The 14,717-nt window shown below is 42.7% G+C and overlaps 1 protein-coding gene across 4 annotated transcripts in view; it reads right to left on the bottom strand.

Moving 5' to 3' along the window:
• Window positions 1–14,717, bottom strand: part of ITPK1 (inositol-tetrakisphosphate 1-kinase) — a 235,255-nt gene that overhangs the window by 138,631 nt on the left and 81,907 nt on the right. For 3 of the 4 annotated variants that reach the window (XM_033952831.1, XM_033952829.1, XM_033952832.1), the window contains exon 2: window positions 3,327–3,351. The exons of the other annotated variant lie outside the window; for it this stretch is intronic. Coding sequence is in view for 1 of the 3 variants with exons in the window: in XM_033952829.1 (XP_033808720.1) it covers window positions 3,327–3,351 (25 nt within the window). In the remaining 2 variants the exon portion in view is untranslated. The remainder of the gene's footprint in view (window positions 1–3,326; window positions 3,352–14,717) is intronic. 4 annotated transcript variants of the gene reach the window in all.

The following is a 14,717-nucleotide window of genomic DNA, read 5'->3' as shown; positions in this document are numbered from 1 at the left end:
AGTTGCATCAGAGGAGACCTTTCCAGCAGCCACACGCAACTTCAAGGCTCCGGCTGCAATAGAATGCTTAGCCTTGTAGAAATCGCCACGAAGGGAACGAGAGGGAGAGAGAGGGGGCAGCGGGAGAGAGGGGGGCTGCCAGGCCGCACATGCTCACTCCCTTAACTGCGGAAATAAGGCCATTCACCGCTCCACGGGGCGGTGAATGGCCATTTTTTTATCACTGTTTCGGCGGGTTACCCGAAGCTATCGGCGGGTTACCCGAAGCTATCGGCGGGTAACAGCCACCGTGTCATTCTCTAGTTCTGACTTCAGAGGAAAACCAGCACATAGAGAACTACCGGCAGTGGTAGCCCTGCCCCTCCCACCCAAACACAATTTTTTGCCAGCAAGAACACACCCAAATGGGCCCCCCTACTAAATTAGAAGGGCCTTAGGCATGTGCTTAGTTTGCCTATGCCTTAATCTTGCCTTGTGTGTACTTTTTATATGTTTCCAGTCTAACAGGAAGCCTATGAATGTTCACTGACTTACAGGTACTTGGCATAGGTCACAGTGGAGGTCGAGAGGGATGGGGGAGTAGCTTTGCATTTGTGACCCAATCTATCAGAGGTGTAGACAGATGGCCAATTTTGGGTGGGCATCAATCTCCAACTCCCTCCGCTCCCCGAAGATCTAGAATCTCCTACAGTGTCTCAACCTTGCCCCGTCCAATGTATCTTTTAAATCTTCTCTTCATTTCTGGGGCCACTGGCAGCGAGTAGAGATTAACACATACTGCTTGTGGCTGGCCCCAGAATCTTCCCTCTGACGTAACTTCCTGTTTCTGCATTGGCGGGACCACTTTAGAGGAAAGGCTCTAGGGCTGGCTGCGAGTAGCATGTGTAAACTGCTACTCACTGCCAGAAGTGAAGCAAAGTTTTTAAAGGTACATCGGTGGTGGAAGGGAGGAGTTTTGAGAGAATGTGGGAGATGCTGGATCATTGGCAGAGGGGAGGAATGAGTGAAATGCCAGACTGTAGGCAGGAGGGAGAATAAAAGTAAGATGAAGAAAGGCTGGACAGCAGGGGAACATTAGCCGGGCAGCATGCCCACTAAAAAAGCCCTGGGAGAACTCTGAAGTCTTCAGCTGATGGAGTTGGGGACCCTTCCCAGCCACAGCAAGTGTGTGCCACTGCTAGGTGGGCCTGGGCTCAAAGTGTGCAGGCCCTTGCCTGCCCAGACCCATCCGTGGCTATGACACTGCTATCTGCTGATGATGTGACCCATTTTATAGCCCTCCAAATAAAGAACAGCACTGTAGGGGGGGGGGGTCTTCGTCACCAGGACGGTCCTACCAACCACAGGAATGGAACCTGGGTACCACAAAAATCGGGTTGTGCAAAAGGAAAAAAAAAATGTGGAACCAGGTCCTGGACTTCCAAGAGTTTAAAATTATAATTTATTGTTGTAAAAGACAAATAAAATAAATGTGTCACAATGTAATAAAAGTCAAACTCATAACCAATGATAAAAAGCAATAAATGCACTGCATTGATGATGACCAGACCCTACACGGGCCGTGTTTCGGCTTTATCAAGCCTTCCTCAGGGGTCCTAAAAGCAAATAATAATGCACAAAACGGACAAAAGACAAAAGTAAGAATATGGTAAAAAACCAATCAATGTACTATCAATGTCTGGTATGTCTAGGTGTATTTTAATATGTATCCTTACCAAACACTGATAGTACATTGATTGGTTTTTACCATAGTCTGACTTTTGTCTTAAAATTTTCTGTTTTGTGCATTATTATATGCTTTTAGGACCCCTGAGGAAGGCTTGATAAAGCTGAAACACGGTCTGTGTAGGGTCTGGTCATCATCAATTGCTTTTTTATCGTTGGTTATGAGTTTGACTTTTATTACATTGTGACACATTTTATTTTATTTGTCTTTTACAACAATAAACTTTATAAATTTTAAACTCTTGGAAGTCCAGGACCTGGTTCCACATTTTTATTCATTTTATCGTCCCAACCCACAATTTGAGAACCACAGCTTTAAAACCTAGCAGTGACACAGGAGACAGGAAGAAGAAAACAGTACAGTACACTTCTCCACCCTTTACTGCAGCAGTTTCCAAACCTGTCCTAGAGGAACCCCAGCCAATTAGGTTTTCAAGACACCTGCAATGAATATTCATGAGTTACATTTGCATGCAACTCTAAAGCATGAATATACACTGCAGATATCCTGAAAACCTGACTGACTGGGGTTCCTCCAGAACAGATTTGGGAACCACTGCTTACTCTAAAGAACTTTGACATAGGAATCTCATTTATTTTCATAAGGAAACACCAAAACCGATAAAAAGTTTAAATGCAACTACAGAGAAGAAGTTTAACAATGCTGAAACATCTCATGAATGCTGGCTAAGGATAAATCTGTGTGAAATATTCCAGGGGTATGTGTAAAACAAACACACGTACATAGTCAAGTGAAAGTGACAATGATTAATGAGGGATGACAGTAAGGATTATTGAACACACAGATCTGGATCTGTTGGTTTTAAACAGTTATAACTTTGACTGCAGATACATTTCTACCACAAAGCTTTTTATAAGCAAATGAATGTAGCAGACTCTCAGCTAACCGGCACCCATGGGGATTGATAAATGCTGGATAAATGTAGTTGCTGGTTGCTTGAGAGTTACTATTAAAAATAGACCTAACTAATACTACAGTACTCCCCCGAAATTCGCGGGGGTTTCATTCCAGGACCCCCCATGAATTTTGAAAAGCTGCAAATGCGGTTTCTAGGCAGGGGAGACGGGAGAGGGCAGCTGGTGCGCCGGCAAGTGAAGGAAATCACTCATGGTCTGCTCCAACCGCCTCTTCCTGTAGTAAAGTGGCTACACCAATCAGGAGCTGCTTTGACACGCAGCTCCTGATTAGTGTAGCCCGACTTTACTACAGGAAGAGGCAGTCGGAGCACACCGCGAATGACTGGGTCCATGATTCACGAATTCACAGGGGAACAACTTTATACCCCATACTATGCCATACCATAAACTGTGACAGACAAACTACCGGACAGGTGGTAGGCAAAGCGTGGGTGTACTTAGGTGTGGAGTGCCACATTTACATTTAAATTTCTGCCAGAAATTGATTTTATTTACATTATTATTTAAGGTACTACAGTATTTCTTATGTTTTTTTTTCTGGTTGCTTGAGAGTTCTGGTTAAGAGAGTTCCGGTTAACAGAGTGTCTACTGTGCGAATGAAACAATGTAGGCCCCAACTGCATGAGTCAATAGACAGGTGTAAAAATATCACTAGTACTCACCTGGATGACTTCTATGCCTCTTTTCCTAAAAAGGACAAAAATGAAAAAGGGTAGAGGATTATTTCACAAAACAATAGTACATAATCCTTGAAATTCAACCCCTCCTTTCTCCCCTTCTTCCCATTATTTATTCTATTTCCAAGTTTCTCCTTCCTTCCCTTCATTATTCCTTTTTATCTCTGTTACTTTCTTCCCATATATGGTATTTGTAAACCGCTCAGATGTGTTTCTCTATGGGCGGTATATCAAGACTTTAATAAACTTGAACAAAAGGAAGTGAGAAACCCTGTTTATATGACAACATGCCCAAAGAAACTCCCCAGCTGCAGAGCATTACTGCTTTTTGAAAGCTTTTATTCCGCTACTAATGACTGGGGAGTCAATTCAGAGCAGTTTACATGAGCTTCAGTAATAGTGTTATAATACATGAGCCTCTGTAAAGGTGTTACAATACAGAATTAGCATTTTCTGACATGGTTTTCAATACAGAAATTTATATCATCCTACGTATATACACATATATAATACTAGTATCGTGTACCATGTTCATGCTAAATCCTACTTATTTGCACACACAATAGCTGTATCTTGTTCTATGTTGTGCTCCTAATGGGGACTCTCCAGCTATCTCCTTTATGTTGCTTTATAAGATAAAGTAGTCTGTGAAGAGGATGATCTTTTATCCCTTTCTTGAACTTTCTGGTGTTCTTTTCTAGTTTTAATGCCTTCTTAAGGGAGTTCCACCACCTCGGAGCCATCTCTGAGAACATTCTTGTGCAAACGCTTTTGTGTTTGATGTCTCTGAAGGAGGGTATTTTCCAACTGTTCCAGTCACTCGTTGCATCTCCCACAATTGAAGCTGAACGTTGGAGGCGCACTGGGCCGCCCTATTCTGGAGGTAATTTTGTAAAGGACTACATTTAAAAAAGTACCTCTTTATGAAGGCAACACAGATGCCTAAGGGGTCCTTTTACTAAGCTGTGATAAAAAGTGGCCGTAGCACACCCTCACACAGGTTTTTCCCGCAGTGGAAAATGGCCAATTTTCTTTTTTTTTTTTTCCCAACTAATGGCCAAGCACTAATGTTATTACGATTAGCGCACATTGTGGAAACACCAACACCTGGCAGGCAGCAAGGGCTGCATTCTGTAAACCAGTGTCCTGCAAACGTTTCGGCTGGAATGCACACTAAACCCAGTGCTCCAGCCGGGAGGCACCCGGAAGTGCATGTTCATTGATGCAATGATGTCACACACATGCGTGATGTCATCATGTCGATGTCCGCGCATGCGAGGAGGCCCATCTGGCTGCGGCTCTGATCCCGTCACTTTGGTGGGAGATCCTGGAGGAAGGGAGGTACGGGAAGAAGGGGAAAGATGTCGGCAAGAAGAGTCATCGCAAGAGGCACATTCTATAAGCAGTCAGCCCATGCCGGCACCTCTCCTCCTTACCGGTGTCTCGTCGGGGCACATTTGGAATCTGCTGCGGCACACTAGTGTGCCACGGCATACAGTTTGTTGTAAACAATGCCTAAATCGAAAGCGTCTACAGAAATGGACACCACCCACATGTCAATCACATTAAAGTCATTAGCCGTTAAGTTTCAAGTTTATTTAAAATTTCTTATACCGCCTAATTAGACTTCTAAGTGGTGTACAAAGTCATAAAAACATACATTGGCTAAAATACAAACTTAAAATTACAAGGTATCTCTAGGGATGACTACTACTGTACATTCAAAGACATTAAAACCGTGACAAACAGGAACAGAAGGTAAGAAGGCGAGAACTACAATATTCAAAGTAAAAGAGAACGAATAGGGGAAAATCAGTAAGAAGGGCTACGCCTAAGAAAAGACTTGAGATGCCTACAATGTAGGCCAGCATTTTACTGGATCATACTGGTCTTTATGGGCCAGATTCTATAAAGTGTGTCTATGTTAGGCGGCACAGGGCACCCTAATTGCTGACGGCTGGAGACGCCTAACTAAAATCTTCACGCAACCCAAATCATATCAATTAACTTGAATGGCTTGTTAAATGACCACGCCATTCAAGCTGATAAATTAAAAAAAATTAAAACGATGATGAGTTCCACGCAGAACTCAGAGCAGCGCCTAACAATGCCTGGCGACGCCTACCTGCAAAGGAGGTGTGGTTAAGGGTGGAGAATAGGCGTGGTAAACTTAAGCGTTGCAAGGCTAGATAGGTGCCAGTAATTAGGCCCGGTAAAATCTGGCATAAGAACATAAGAATTGCCATCTACGGATCAGACCATCGGTCCATCAAGTCCGGCGATCCGCACATGCAAAGGCCCAGCCTGGTGTACACCTGGCGTAATTCTAGTCACTCATATCCCTCTATACCTCTCGTAAGGAGATGTGCATCTAGTTTGCTTTTAAATTCAGGAACGGTGGGTTCCACAATAACCTCCTCTGGGAGAGCATTCCAGGTGTCCACCACTCGTTGTGTGAAGCAGAACTTCCTGATATTTGTCCTGGACTTGTCCCCCCTTAGCTTCAGTCCATGTCACATTGGTCATTGTAAATAACTTTCTTTCCTGTTCTATTTTGTCGATTCCTTTCAGTATTTTGAAAGTCTCGATCATATCCCCTCGCAGTCTCCTCTTCTCAAGGAAGAACAATCCCAGTCTCTTCAGTCGTTCCTCATATTCCAAGTTCTCCATACCTTTTATTAGCTTCGTTGCTCGTCTCTGCACCCTCTCCAGCAGTTTTATATCCATCTTTAGGTTGGGAGAACAATGTTGGACACAGTATTCCAAGTGTGGTCTGACCATTGCTCTATAAAGCGGCATTACAACTTTCTCCAATCTACTCGTGACTCCCTTCTTTATCATGCCCTAACATTCTATTTGCTTTCTTTGCCGCCATCATGCATTGTGCTGACGGCTTCAGGGTCCTATCTATCAGTACACCCAGGTCCTTTTCCTGTTCGCTCTTACCCAGAGTTGCACCTGACATTCTATACTCATGTTCCTTGTTCTTTCTGCCCAAATGCATTACTTTGCACTTTTCCATATTAAACTTCATCTGCCATTTCTCCACCCATTTCTCTAACTGACATAAGTCACTCTGGAGTTCCGCGCTTAATATACCAGCGCCTACTTCTGGGACGTCTGGTAACACCTACGCACACCTAGGTGCAGCTAGGTGTGATTTATTTTTTTTTTTTTTCTAGCAGCTGAAAGGAAAAAGGATTGGCACCTGTATACTGTCTTTATGTAGTTTCACAACCACTCTCAAAGTGGTTTTACTTCAAGCGTTTACTTCAAACGTACTTCAAATGTTTTCCCTATCCTGATGGGCTCACAGTCTATCTAACGTAGCTGGGGCAGTGGAGGATTAAGTAACTTGCCCAGGATCACAGAGAGTAGCGCAGGGTTTGAACCCACAACCTCAGGGTACTGAGGCTGTAGCTCTAACCACTGCGCCACACTCTCCTCCAATACAATTTCAGAGGTGAGCCAAGTATAGAACAATGAAGCCATTGTGACATCACTGATGAGTTTGGCTCTTATTGGTGGAATAAGGCATTATGACATCAGGGAAAGGGATTGGAACTTGTATACCACCTTTTTGTAGTTTTACAACCACATACAGAGCCACTTAAATACGGGCACTCTAAGGATTTTTCCTATCTGTCCCGGTGGGCTCACAATCTACCTAATGCACCTGGGGCAGTGGAGGATTAATTGACTTGCCCAGGATCACAAGGAGCAGCGCAAGGTTTGAACACACAAACTCAGGGTGCTGAGGCTCTAGCTCTAACCACTACGCCATACGAGGGTCCGCTGAAAATTTTTCTCAGCCCAACCAAGAAGAGAATGATGTGGAGCCATGAAACGCACAAATTATTCCACACTCTTCTTGACGCTTTTCGTTTCAGTGATATGAAACGAAAAGCGTCAAGAAAAGTGCAGAGTTAACTCAGAAGTTTCATGACCCCCCTCGTATGCACGTTTCAGCGGCCCCCCCTCGTATGCACCTTCACCACTGCTACTCTGTCACTTCCCAATCTTTTTTAATCGCGCCAGAGGGCCGACCAGCAGGAGCAGTGCTTCAGTGCATATTATTTCCTGCTATTAAAGGACCAAGTTTTGCCTTCGGATGCAGGAGGCCACACATACAAAAGAACTTCTCCTTCTACCAGGCAGAAGGGGCATTGAACAGGATTGGGAGACAGCAAAGCAACACAGTTAGAACAAGTACAGTCACGCCTTCTCCAAATTCTGCTACCTGAGGTGACAGCCTCAGGTACTAGTAATCATTTTTACAGAACTACTAGGCATACATAGTGCTGTACACATTATATGCAGGTGCTTTCCCTAGTGGCTTCACAATCTATTTCCATCTTTTATCAAACCGCACTAGAGGTTTTTAGCGCAGGCCGGTGAGGTAAGTTTTCTGACGCTCATAGGAATTCTATGAGCATCAGAGAATATATCACGCTGGCCCATACTAAAAAAAACTCTAGTGTGGTTTGATAAAAGCCAGCTTAAGTTGTTTTTTTGTTTTTTTGTTTGTTTGTTTTTTGTTTTTTTTGGGGGGGGGAGTTTGAGCCTGGGGCAATGAAGGGTTAAGTAACTTGCCTAGGGTCACAAGGAGTTGCAGTGGAAATTGAATCCATTTCCCCAGGACTGAGGTCCACCACAATAACCTTTAGGCTACTCTTCCAAAAAAATGGTAGAACTGTCCCTGCAAGAAAGTATTTTATATATGTGTAAAAATAGACAGTACCTCTGGGGAAGTTCTGAACTCAGCCAAATGTTGTTTTGATTAGGATGACTGGCAGAATTAATTTTGTTTTCAATAAGGAGGAATTTTTTTCTTTTAACTATGCTCTGCACGGGCTTTGCCAAATTTAAAAAAGGAAGGTGTACACAGTACTTCACTCCAGCAATGCTCATGTTTTTTGCATTCATTTACATGTATGTGTATGTATTTTCAAAAATATACGTGTACATGCAACCATTTCTCCCAGACTATCTCTGGAAACACCTCCACTCGGTCTGGGTAAAGTTATACATGGCTGTCGCCATTTTGTTGCTTTATGGAGGCTGATGTTAGATTGATACAGATAATGGCTTGGTACTTGTATAAATTGGTCCTGAAGCAGTGGATATGAACTGAGTTCCACGAAACGCTGGCCACGTTGGTACTTCCCTGATACACAAGCACTGTCTGAAGCTAAGTAATCTTTCAGTAACAGCCTAATGAAATAAAAAAATTTTAAGAATGTTTTTCGCTGACTGGAAATGAAACTATCTGAATGCTAGAAATTTTTTTAGCTATGTCTCAATCATATGAAATAGTGTAGATGAACGGAATAAAAGTTGATAAGAGCATGTTATAAATATATACATATAAGGAAAACTTATAACAAGTTAAATAAATGACAGCATGAGTTTTTAGAATATTTATTTAATAAAATAGGTTAGAATAAACGATTTAAACTAGGAATATGGCCGATGATTGGAGCAACGGAGCAGAGCAACTACGCCGATAAGTTCAGTCTGTGAATACGACTGCGCGTAGGCTCCAGTACTGAGGCCTTTTCCTATATATACTTTGAATTAGTAATATAAGGCACTCTTTCATATATGTGGGAATTGTTTGATTAATATTATTTTGTCTAAATATTTCCCATTAGGGAACTTTAGTGTAGTGTAAAGTTATACATGCCCAGACTGCCTAAGCATGAGCTGATCTGTGTATCAGAAAGACAATTTATTTCTGAGCATAAAACACCGTTTCACCCCCCAGAAATGCTTTTGAAAATTAACCTCCGTCTGTGCTACCGCACTGAACACGTGGCATTTTACCAACACCAGTCCCTGCTTGGTGCGCACAACCCATTTGGTTGATTTCACATGCTGGCACTTTTGCCAAAGCACTCCAGACAAATTATTTAATTCAACAACCCATATCATTGGTGAAAGAGAACCACTGCAAGGCAAACGCGAGACATTTCTTCGCGCTGGCATGGAACAACTCATCGAGTGCTTCAGTAAAGAGCGAATGCCCAGCTCTTCTTCGACTGCTCAGGGGCACTTTTCTTGCTTTTGTGCTCTTTGGCTTACTATCCCCACTCCCCTCCACCCCCATTTCTCTGCATTTTTATTTAGCAAAAAGAGAGCTGCACCTTTTCCTGTAGCCAAATTGTGCACCTTTAAAAGCCGCATTCCCTAATACAGGGCTTCAAAGAAGGTTTGGATAGGTTCCTAGAGGACAAAGGGATTGAGGGGTACAGATAAGAGTAGAGGTAGGTACAGGGATAGGAGTGAGAGGCAAGTTATAGGAATAGCCAGGGACCACTGATCAGGCAATGGGCCTGATGGGCCGCCGCGGGAGTGGACCGCTGGGCGAGATGGACCTCTGGTCTGCCTCAGCGGAGGCAACTTCTTATGTTCTTATGTGTGTGTTTGTTTTTATGAGTTTTTTTTAAAAAAAAGCTTGATATATCGCCCAGCCTTACCGGATCAGAGCATTTTACAGTTTCCAAAAATACAAGTTTTAAAAGAAGTAAAGGAACTCCATTAAAATAACCACATCCAGAAAGACAGACATTCAACCAAAAATCAATCCAATAATCCAGGTATAACCAGGACTAATAGTATAATGTTTTCCCTCTTTTCTTGGAGATTTATGCTGACCTCCCCTCCAATCATTCTTCAATCTTCAAACACATTCTTAAAAAAAATGTTTTTAATAGTCTTTTAAAATTTATTCTAGTGGTAGCCCAATGGGTCATTTTAAAATATGGAGATGCAAGCCTAAAATCTTGCAAAGATCTTAGACGTCTCATGGGTGTATACAAAGCAGTCCTGCTGTTCAGGTAGTCTGGTTCGCGTTCCCACAACGCTTTGTGGACTAGACATAATAATTTAAATTTACATCTAAACTGAATGGTTCATAGACAACCCTGCGAAAGACAAAGGCGCACGCCGACAACTGAGCACAAGACGGAGGCGCGCGCCAAAGAAAATTACAGTTTTTAGGGGCTCCGACGGGGGGTTTTGTTGGGGAGCCCCCCAGTTTACTTAATAGAGATCGCGCCGGCATTGTGGGGGGTTTGGGGGGTTGTAACCCTCCACATTTTACTGTAAACTTAACTTTTTCCCTAAAAACAGGGAAAAAGTGAAGTTTTCAGTAAAATGTGGGGGTTACAACCCCCCAAACCCCCACAACGCCCCCACAACGCGGCACGATCTCTATTAAGTAAAGTGGGGGGGTTCCCCCCCACACCGCCCCCGTCGGAGCCCTAAAAACAGTAATTTTCTGCGGCGCGCACCTCTGCGCTGCGCTCAATTGTCTGCGCGCGCCTTTGTCCCGGCGCGCTTTTGACCCGACACCAAACTGAATGGGTATATAGAAGCGTAGCGTGATCATATAATCTGGCATTCCCTAGAAGCCTAAAGCCAGCAATTTGAAGTGTTTGTAATCTTTTTTTGTAAGTTATGGGTTAAGTCCTGGTAAGACAAAAAAGGAGTGGGGAAGGGACACAGTCACCCAACTTGAACGACAATCAATTTATTGATAACATACAAATAGCTAAAAGATAATACAAGCTTAACAGAGAGTTTCTCAATCCTTTTAATCCAGGTAAACCACGTTTGCATAATCTAGTCTCGACAAATAATGAATGCAATACAGACGTTTTAATATATTTTTAATGGCGTGTAATTGTCTGAGAATATAAAAGCCTCTTTAACTACCCCTGTTACCTGATTTTCGATGGTTAAGACTGATGTGGGACCTATTTGAAGTTTGGAGGAGGATCAGTACAAGAATTTACATAAGATTCTTTTAATGGTATAACTTTTTATGCCTATGTTTATTAATAATTAGTAAAGAAGAAAGGGCCTAATTCTATAAACGGTACATGGAGGTGCCGCTCCGCATGGCTGACAATCAATCAAATGGCACCATTTATAGAAACTCCCCTAGTGGCGCCTAAGTGGACTTAGGCCTCCTAGAGGAAAGTGCCAAATATAATTTATTGGCGCCTACTTCAAACGCCTCGAGCGATGCCCGTCTACCACTCCTATTCTCCACACCTAACAACGCCTCTTTTTCAGATTGGCATCAGAGAGCGCCTTGACTTAGGTGCAGATGTCCATACACAACCTAAATTGTTTGCAATTTTTTTTTTATGACGATTACCAAGCCAATGGTCAATTACCGTGCCATTTAACCCATTAATAATTATGTTGCACACAAATTTTCGTTTAGTGTTGCTAAGCATTCGTGATCAGGGTGCCATTTATAGAATCAGACCCAAAGCACCTACATGTATTTCTGGGGAAAAAAACAACCCTATGAAGTTTCTATTTCTATTACTATGACAGATTTCTAAATAGATCTGGAATGTGTTTGCTTTTGCAAGGATTGTTTATTGGAGCTCTGAAGGGATTTACCTTTCCTCCCCACCCACCCCCACCCCCACAACCCTGAGAAAGAGATGGTGTTATAGGGGGCCCATTCAGTCCTTGTAGTGACCATGACCCTTTGCTCTAAAGTTTCCTTAGTAAAATATAAAAAAGGGTTTTCCAAAGAACCTGGAAGCCTCTATGATATTCTGTTTCTCACAGGGCACGTGGGTTGCCACTAAATTATTAAAGAGGGGTGTGAATATTAATTGGATGAATAAGACGATAGTCACAAGTACAGTGGTGAAAGAGGGGGGACAACGGAGTAAAAAGAACTTGCTGTGGATTATGTATAGGAAAGTTGTTTTCCTAAGGGATGATGTTAAGGAACCCAATCACATCCAGGGAATTATTATCTCTAGGGGAGAAAAGGAAAAGGAAGACTTTGTTATGTTCGGAATTGGACAACAGATTTTAGTTTACTGGAGTGGTTAAAGCTACAGCCTCAGCACCCTGAGGTTGTGGGTTCAAATCCACGCTGCTCCTTGTGACCCTGGGCAAGTCCCTTAATCCCCCCATTGCCCCAGGAACATTAGATAGATTGTGAGCTCACAGGTACAGACAGGAAAAAAATGCTTGAGTACCTGAATAAATTCATGTAAACCATTCTGAGCTCCCCTGGGAGAACGGTATAGAAAATGGAATAAATAAATAGTGCGAAAACTTTCAGCCTCTGATAACCAGAACTATTATTATGACATCATAATGCCTCATTCCACCAATGCCTAAGAGCCAACTTCATCAGTGATGTCACAATGGCTTGATCATCCTATACTTGACTCACTTTTACTACATTTTGATTTATAGAGTGGGGCAGTGGATAAAGCTACAGCCTCAGCACCGTGAGGTTGTGGGTTCAAAACCACTCTGCTTCTTGTGACCCTGGGCAAGTCACTTAATCCCCCCATTGCTCCAGGTACACTAGACAGATTGTGAGCTCACAGGTACAGACAGGAAAAAAATGCTTGAGTACCTGAATAAATTCATGTAAACCATTCTGAGCTTCCCCTGGGAGAACGGTATAGAAAACTGAATAAATAAATATAAAATAAAGGCCGGATTCTGTAAACAGTGCCTAAATCAGCAAGCGCCAACAAAAAAGGAGCCTGACGCATGTCAACCACGCTTAGGCTCCATTTACAGAATCAGGGCTATAAAAAAACCCACAAAAACAACTTAGGTACCATTGGCCTACATTGCAGTCGCCTTAAGTTCTTTAGGGGATCGCAGAGCCTATGGATCTGCTTTACAAAGCCGCACTAGCCCATAGAGATTTAAAGGGCTTCGGGGCTGTTGCCGCATGGCAACCGCTAGCGCGACTCTGTAAAACAGGCAGAATGTCTGTCTCCACCCCCCCCCAAACACACCAACTTAGGCATAAGGTGCCATATGATTATTGTAACATCGCCTACTTGGCACTCTCCCAGAAGAACATGCGGCGATTGCAACTGGTACAGGTTAGGCCACTTTGTGGACTGAAGAAGTTTGATCACGTGACACCTTCCTATCGACTTCTACACTGGCTGACGACGGAGGCACGTGTGAAATTCAAGTTTGGTTGTTTTTGCTTCAAAGTACTTTATGGCTTAGCCCCTAAATATATAACAGACCTTTTTTCCTTCACAACCAACAGATTTAGGAGAACCTCACATCCAAACTTTGTTTCTCCACCAGTTCGAGGTTGTAAATTTAAAAGTCATCACCAACATCTCTTCTCACATCAAGCAGCATTATGGGGTAAAGATCTAGAACAACTGCTTGTGCCTACTACTTATAGGGAATTCAGGAAGCACCTAAAAACACATCTGTTCCTGAAATACTTTGGAGGGCATGATAGGACAGAGTACGGTATTAGGGTTCAAGAAGGGATTGGACAACTTTCTGAAGGAAAAGGGTATAGAGGAGTACAGATAGAGGACTACTACACAGGTCTTGGACCTGTTGGGCCGCCGTGCGAGCAGACTGCTGGGCACAATGGACCTCTGGTCTGACCCAGCAGAGGCACTTCTTATGTTCTAATCCAGGGATCTCAAAATCCATACTTGAGGGCCGCAATCCAGTTGGGTTTTCAGGATTTCCCCAATAAATATGCATGAGATCTATGTGCATGCACTGCTTTCAATGCATATGTATTGGGGAAATCCTGAAAACCCGACTGGATTGTGGCCCTCAAGGAGGGACTGAGATCCCTGTAACCTTAGCCCTCAACAAATGATCTCTAGTACTGGTAATCACTAATTTTGATCTTTGTTGATTCCACTCAACCTGTAACCTCTTTAATCATTGTAAACCGCATAGAACTTCACGGTCCTGCGGTATATAAACTGTTGTTATTATTATTACATGATAATCCTACCTTTTATAGAATTAATTTGCCTATTGGCAAATTAATTATTATTTTTTCTTTTTTTCAATTATGAGCTTGTTAAAGCTCATAACTGAATCTATTAAGATGGTTTGGGTAATTAAGATAGGAGCCTCTTATAGAAGAATCTGGCCCTAACTGCCAAGAATATGTTTAAATAAAGACATTATTTTTAAATGTGTAAACAAGGAAAGAGGATGGGATTCGAAACGCCACCTTTCTGTTCAAACTCATCACAAAGACCAAAAAATACGATCATGTGACACCCTTACTAATAAAGGCACACTGGTTACCGATTTCATACAGAATAACTTAAAAAATCTTACTGCTCGCTTTTAAGACCAAAACTTCTCATTTGCCAGAATTCATAAACAGATTGCTTATTCCCTGCACTCCTACCAGAACACTTCGATCTCAAAACCAACACTTTCTAGCAATACCATCGCCCCCAAAAGATAATATACGATACTACTCGTTCATCAATCTTCTGAGTCACCGCCCCCCAACTATGAAATTCAATGCCCACTCACCTTCACGAAGTAGCAGCCCTGGATCGATTTAAATCTAATCTAAAGACA

The sequence above is a fragment of the Geotrypetes seraphini genome, chromosome 7, assembly GCF_902459505.1.
Source record: "Geotrypetes seraphini chromosome 7, aGeoSer1.1, whole genome shotgun sequence".
In the NCBI taxonomy this organism is placed as follows: domain Eukaryota; kingdom Metazoa; phylum Chordata; class Amphibia; order Gymnophiona; family Dermophiidae; genus Geotrypetes; species Geotrypetes seraphini.
The sequence above is the reverse complement of the archived record's forward strand: the minus strand, read 5'-3'. Positions and strand labels throughout refer to the sequence as shown.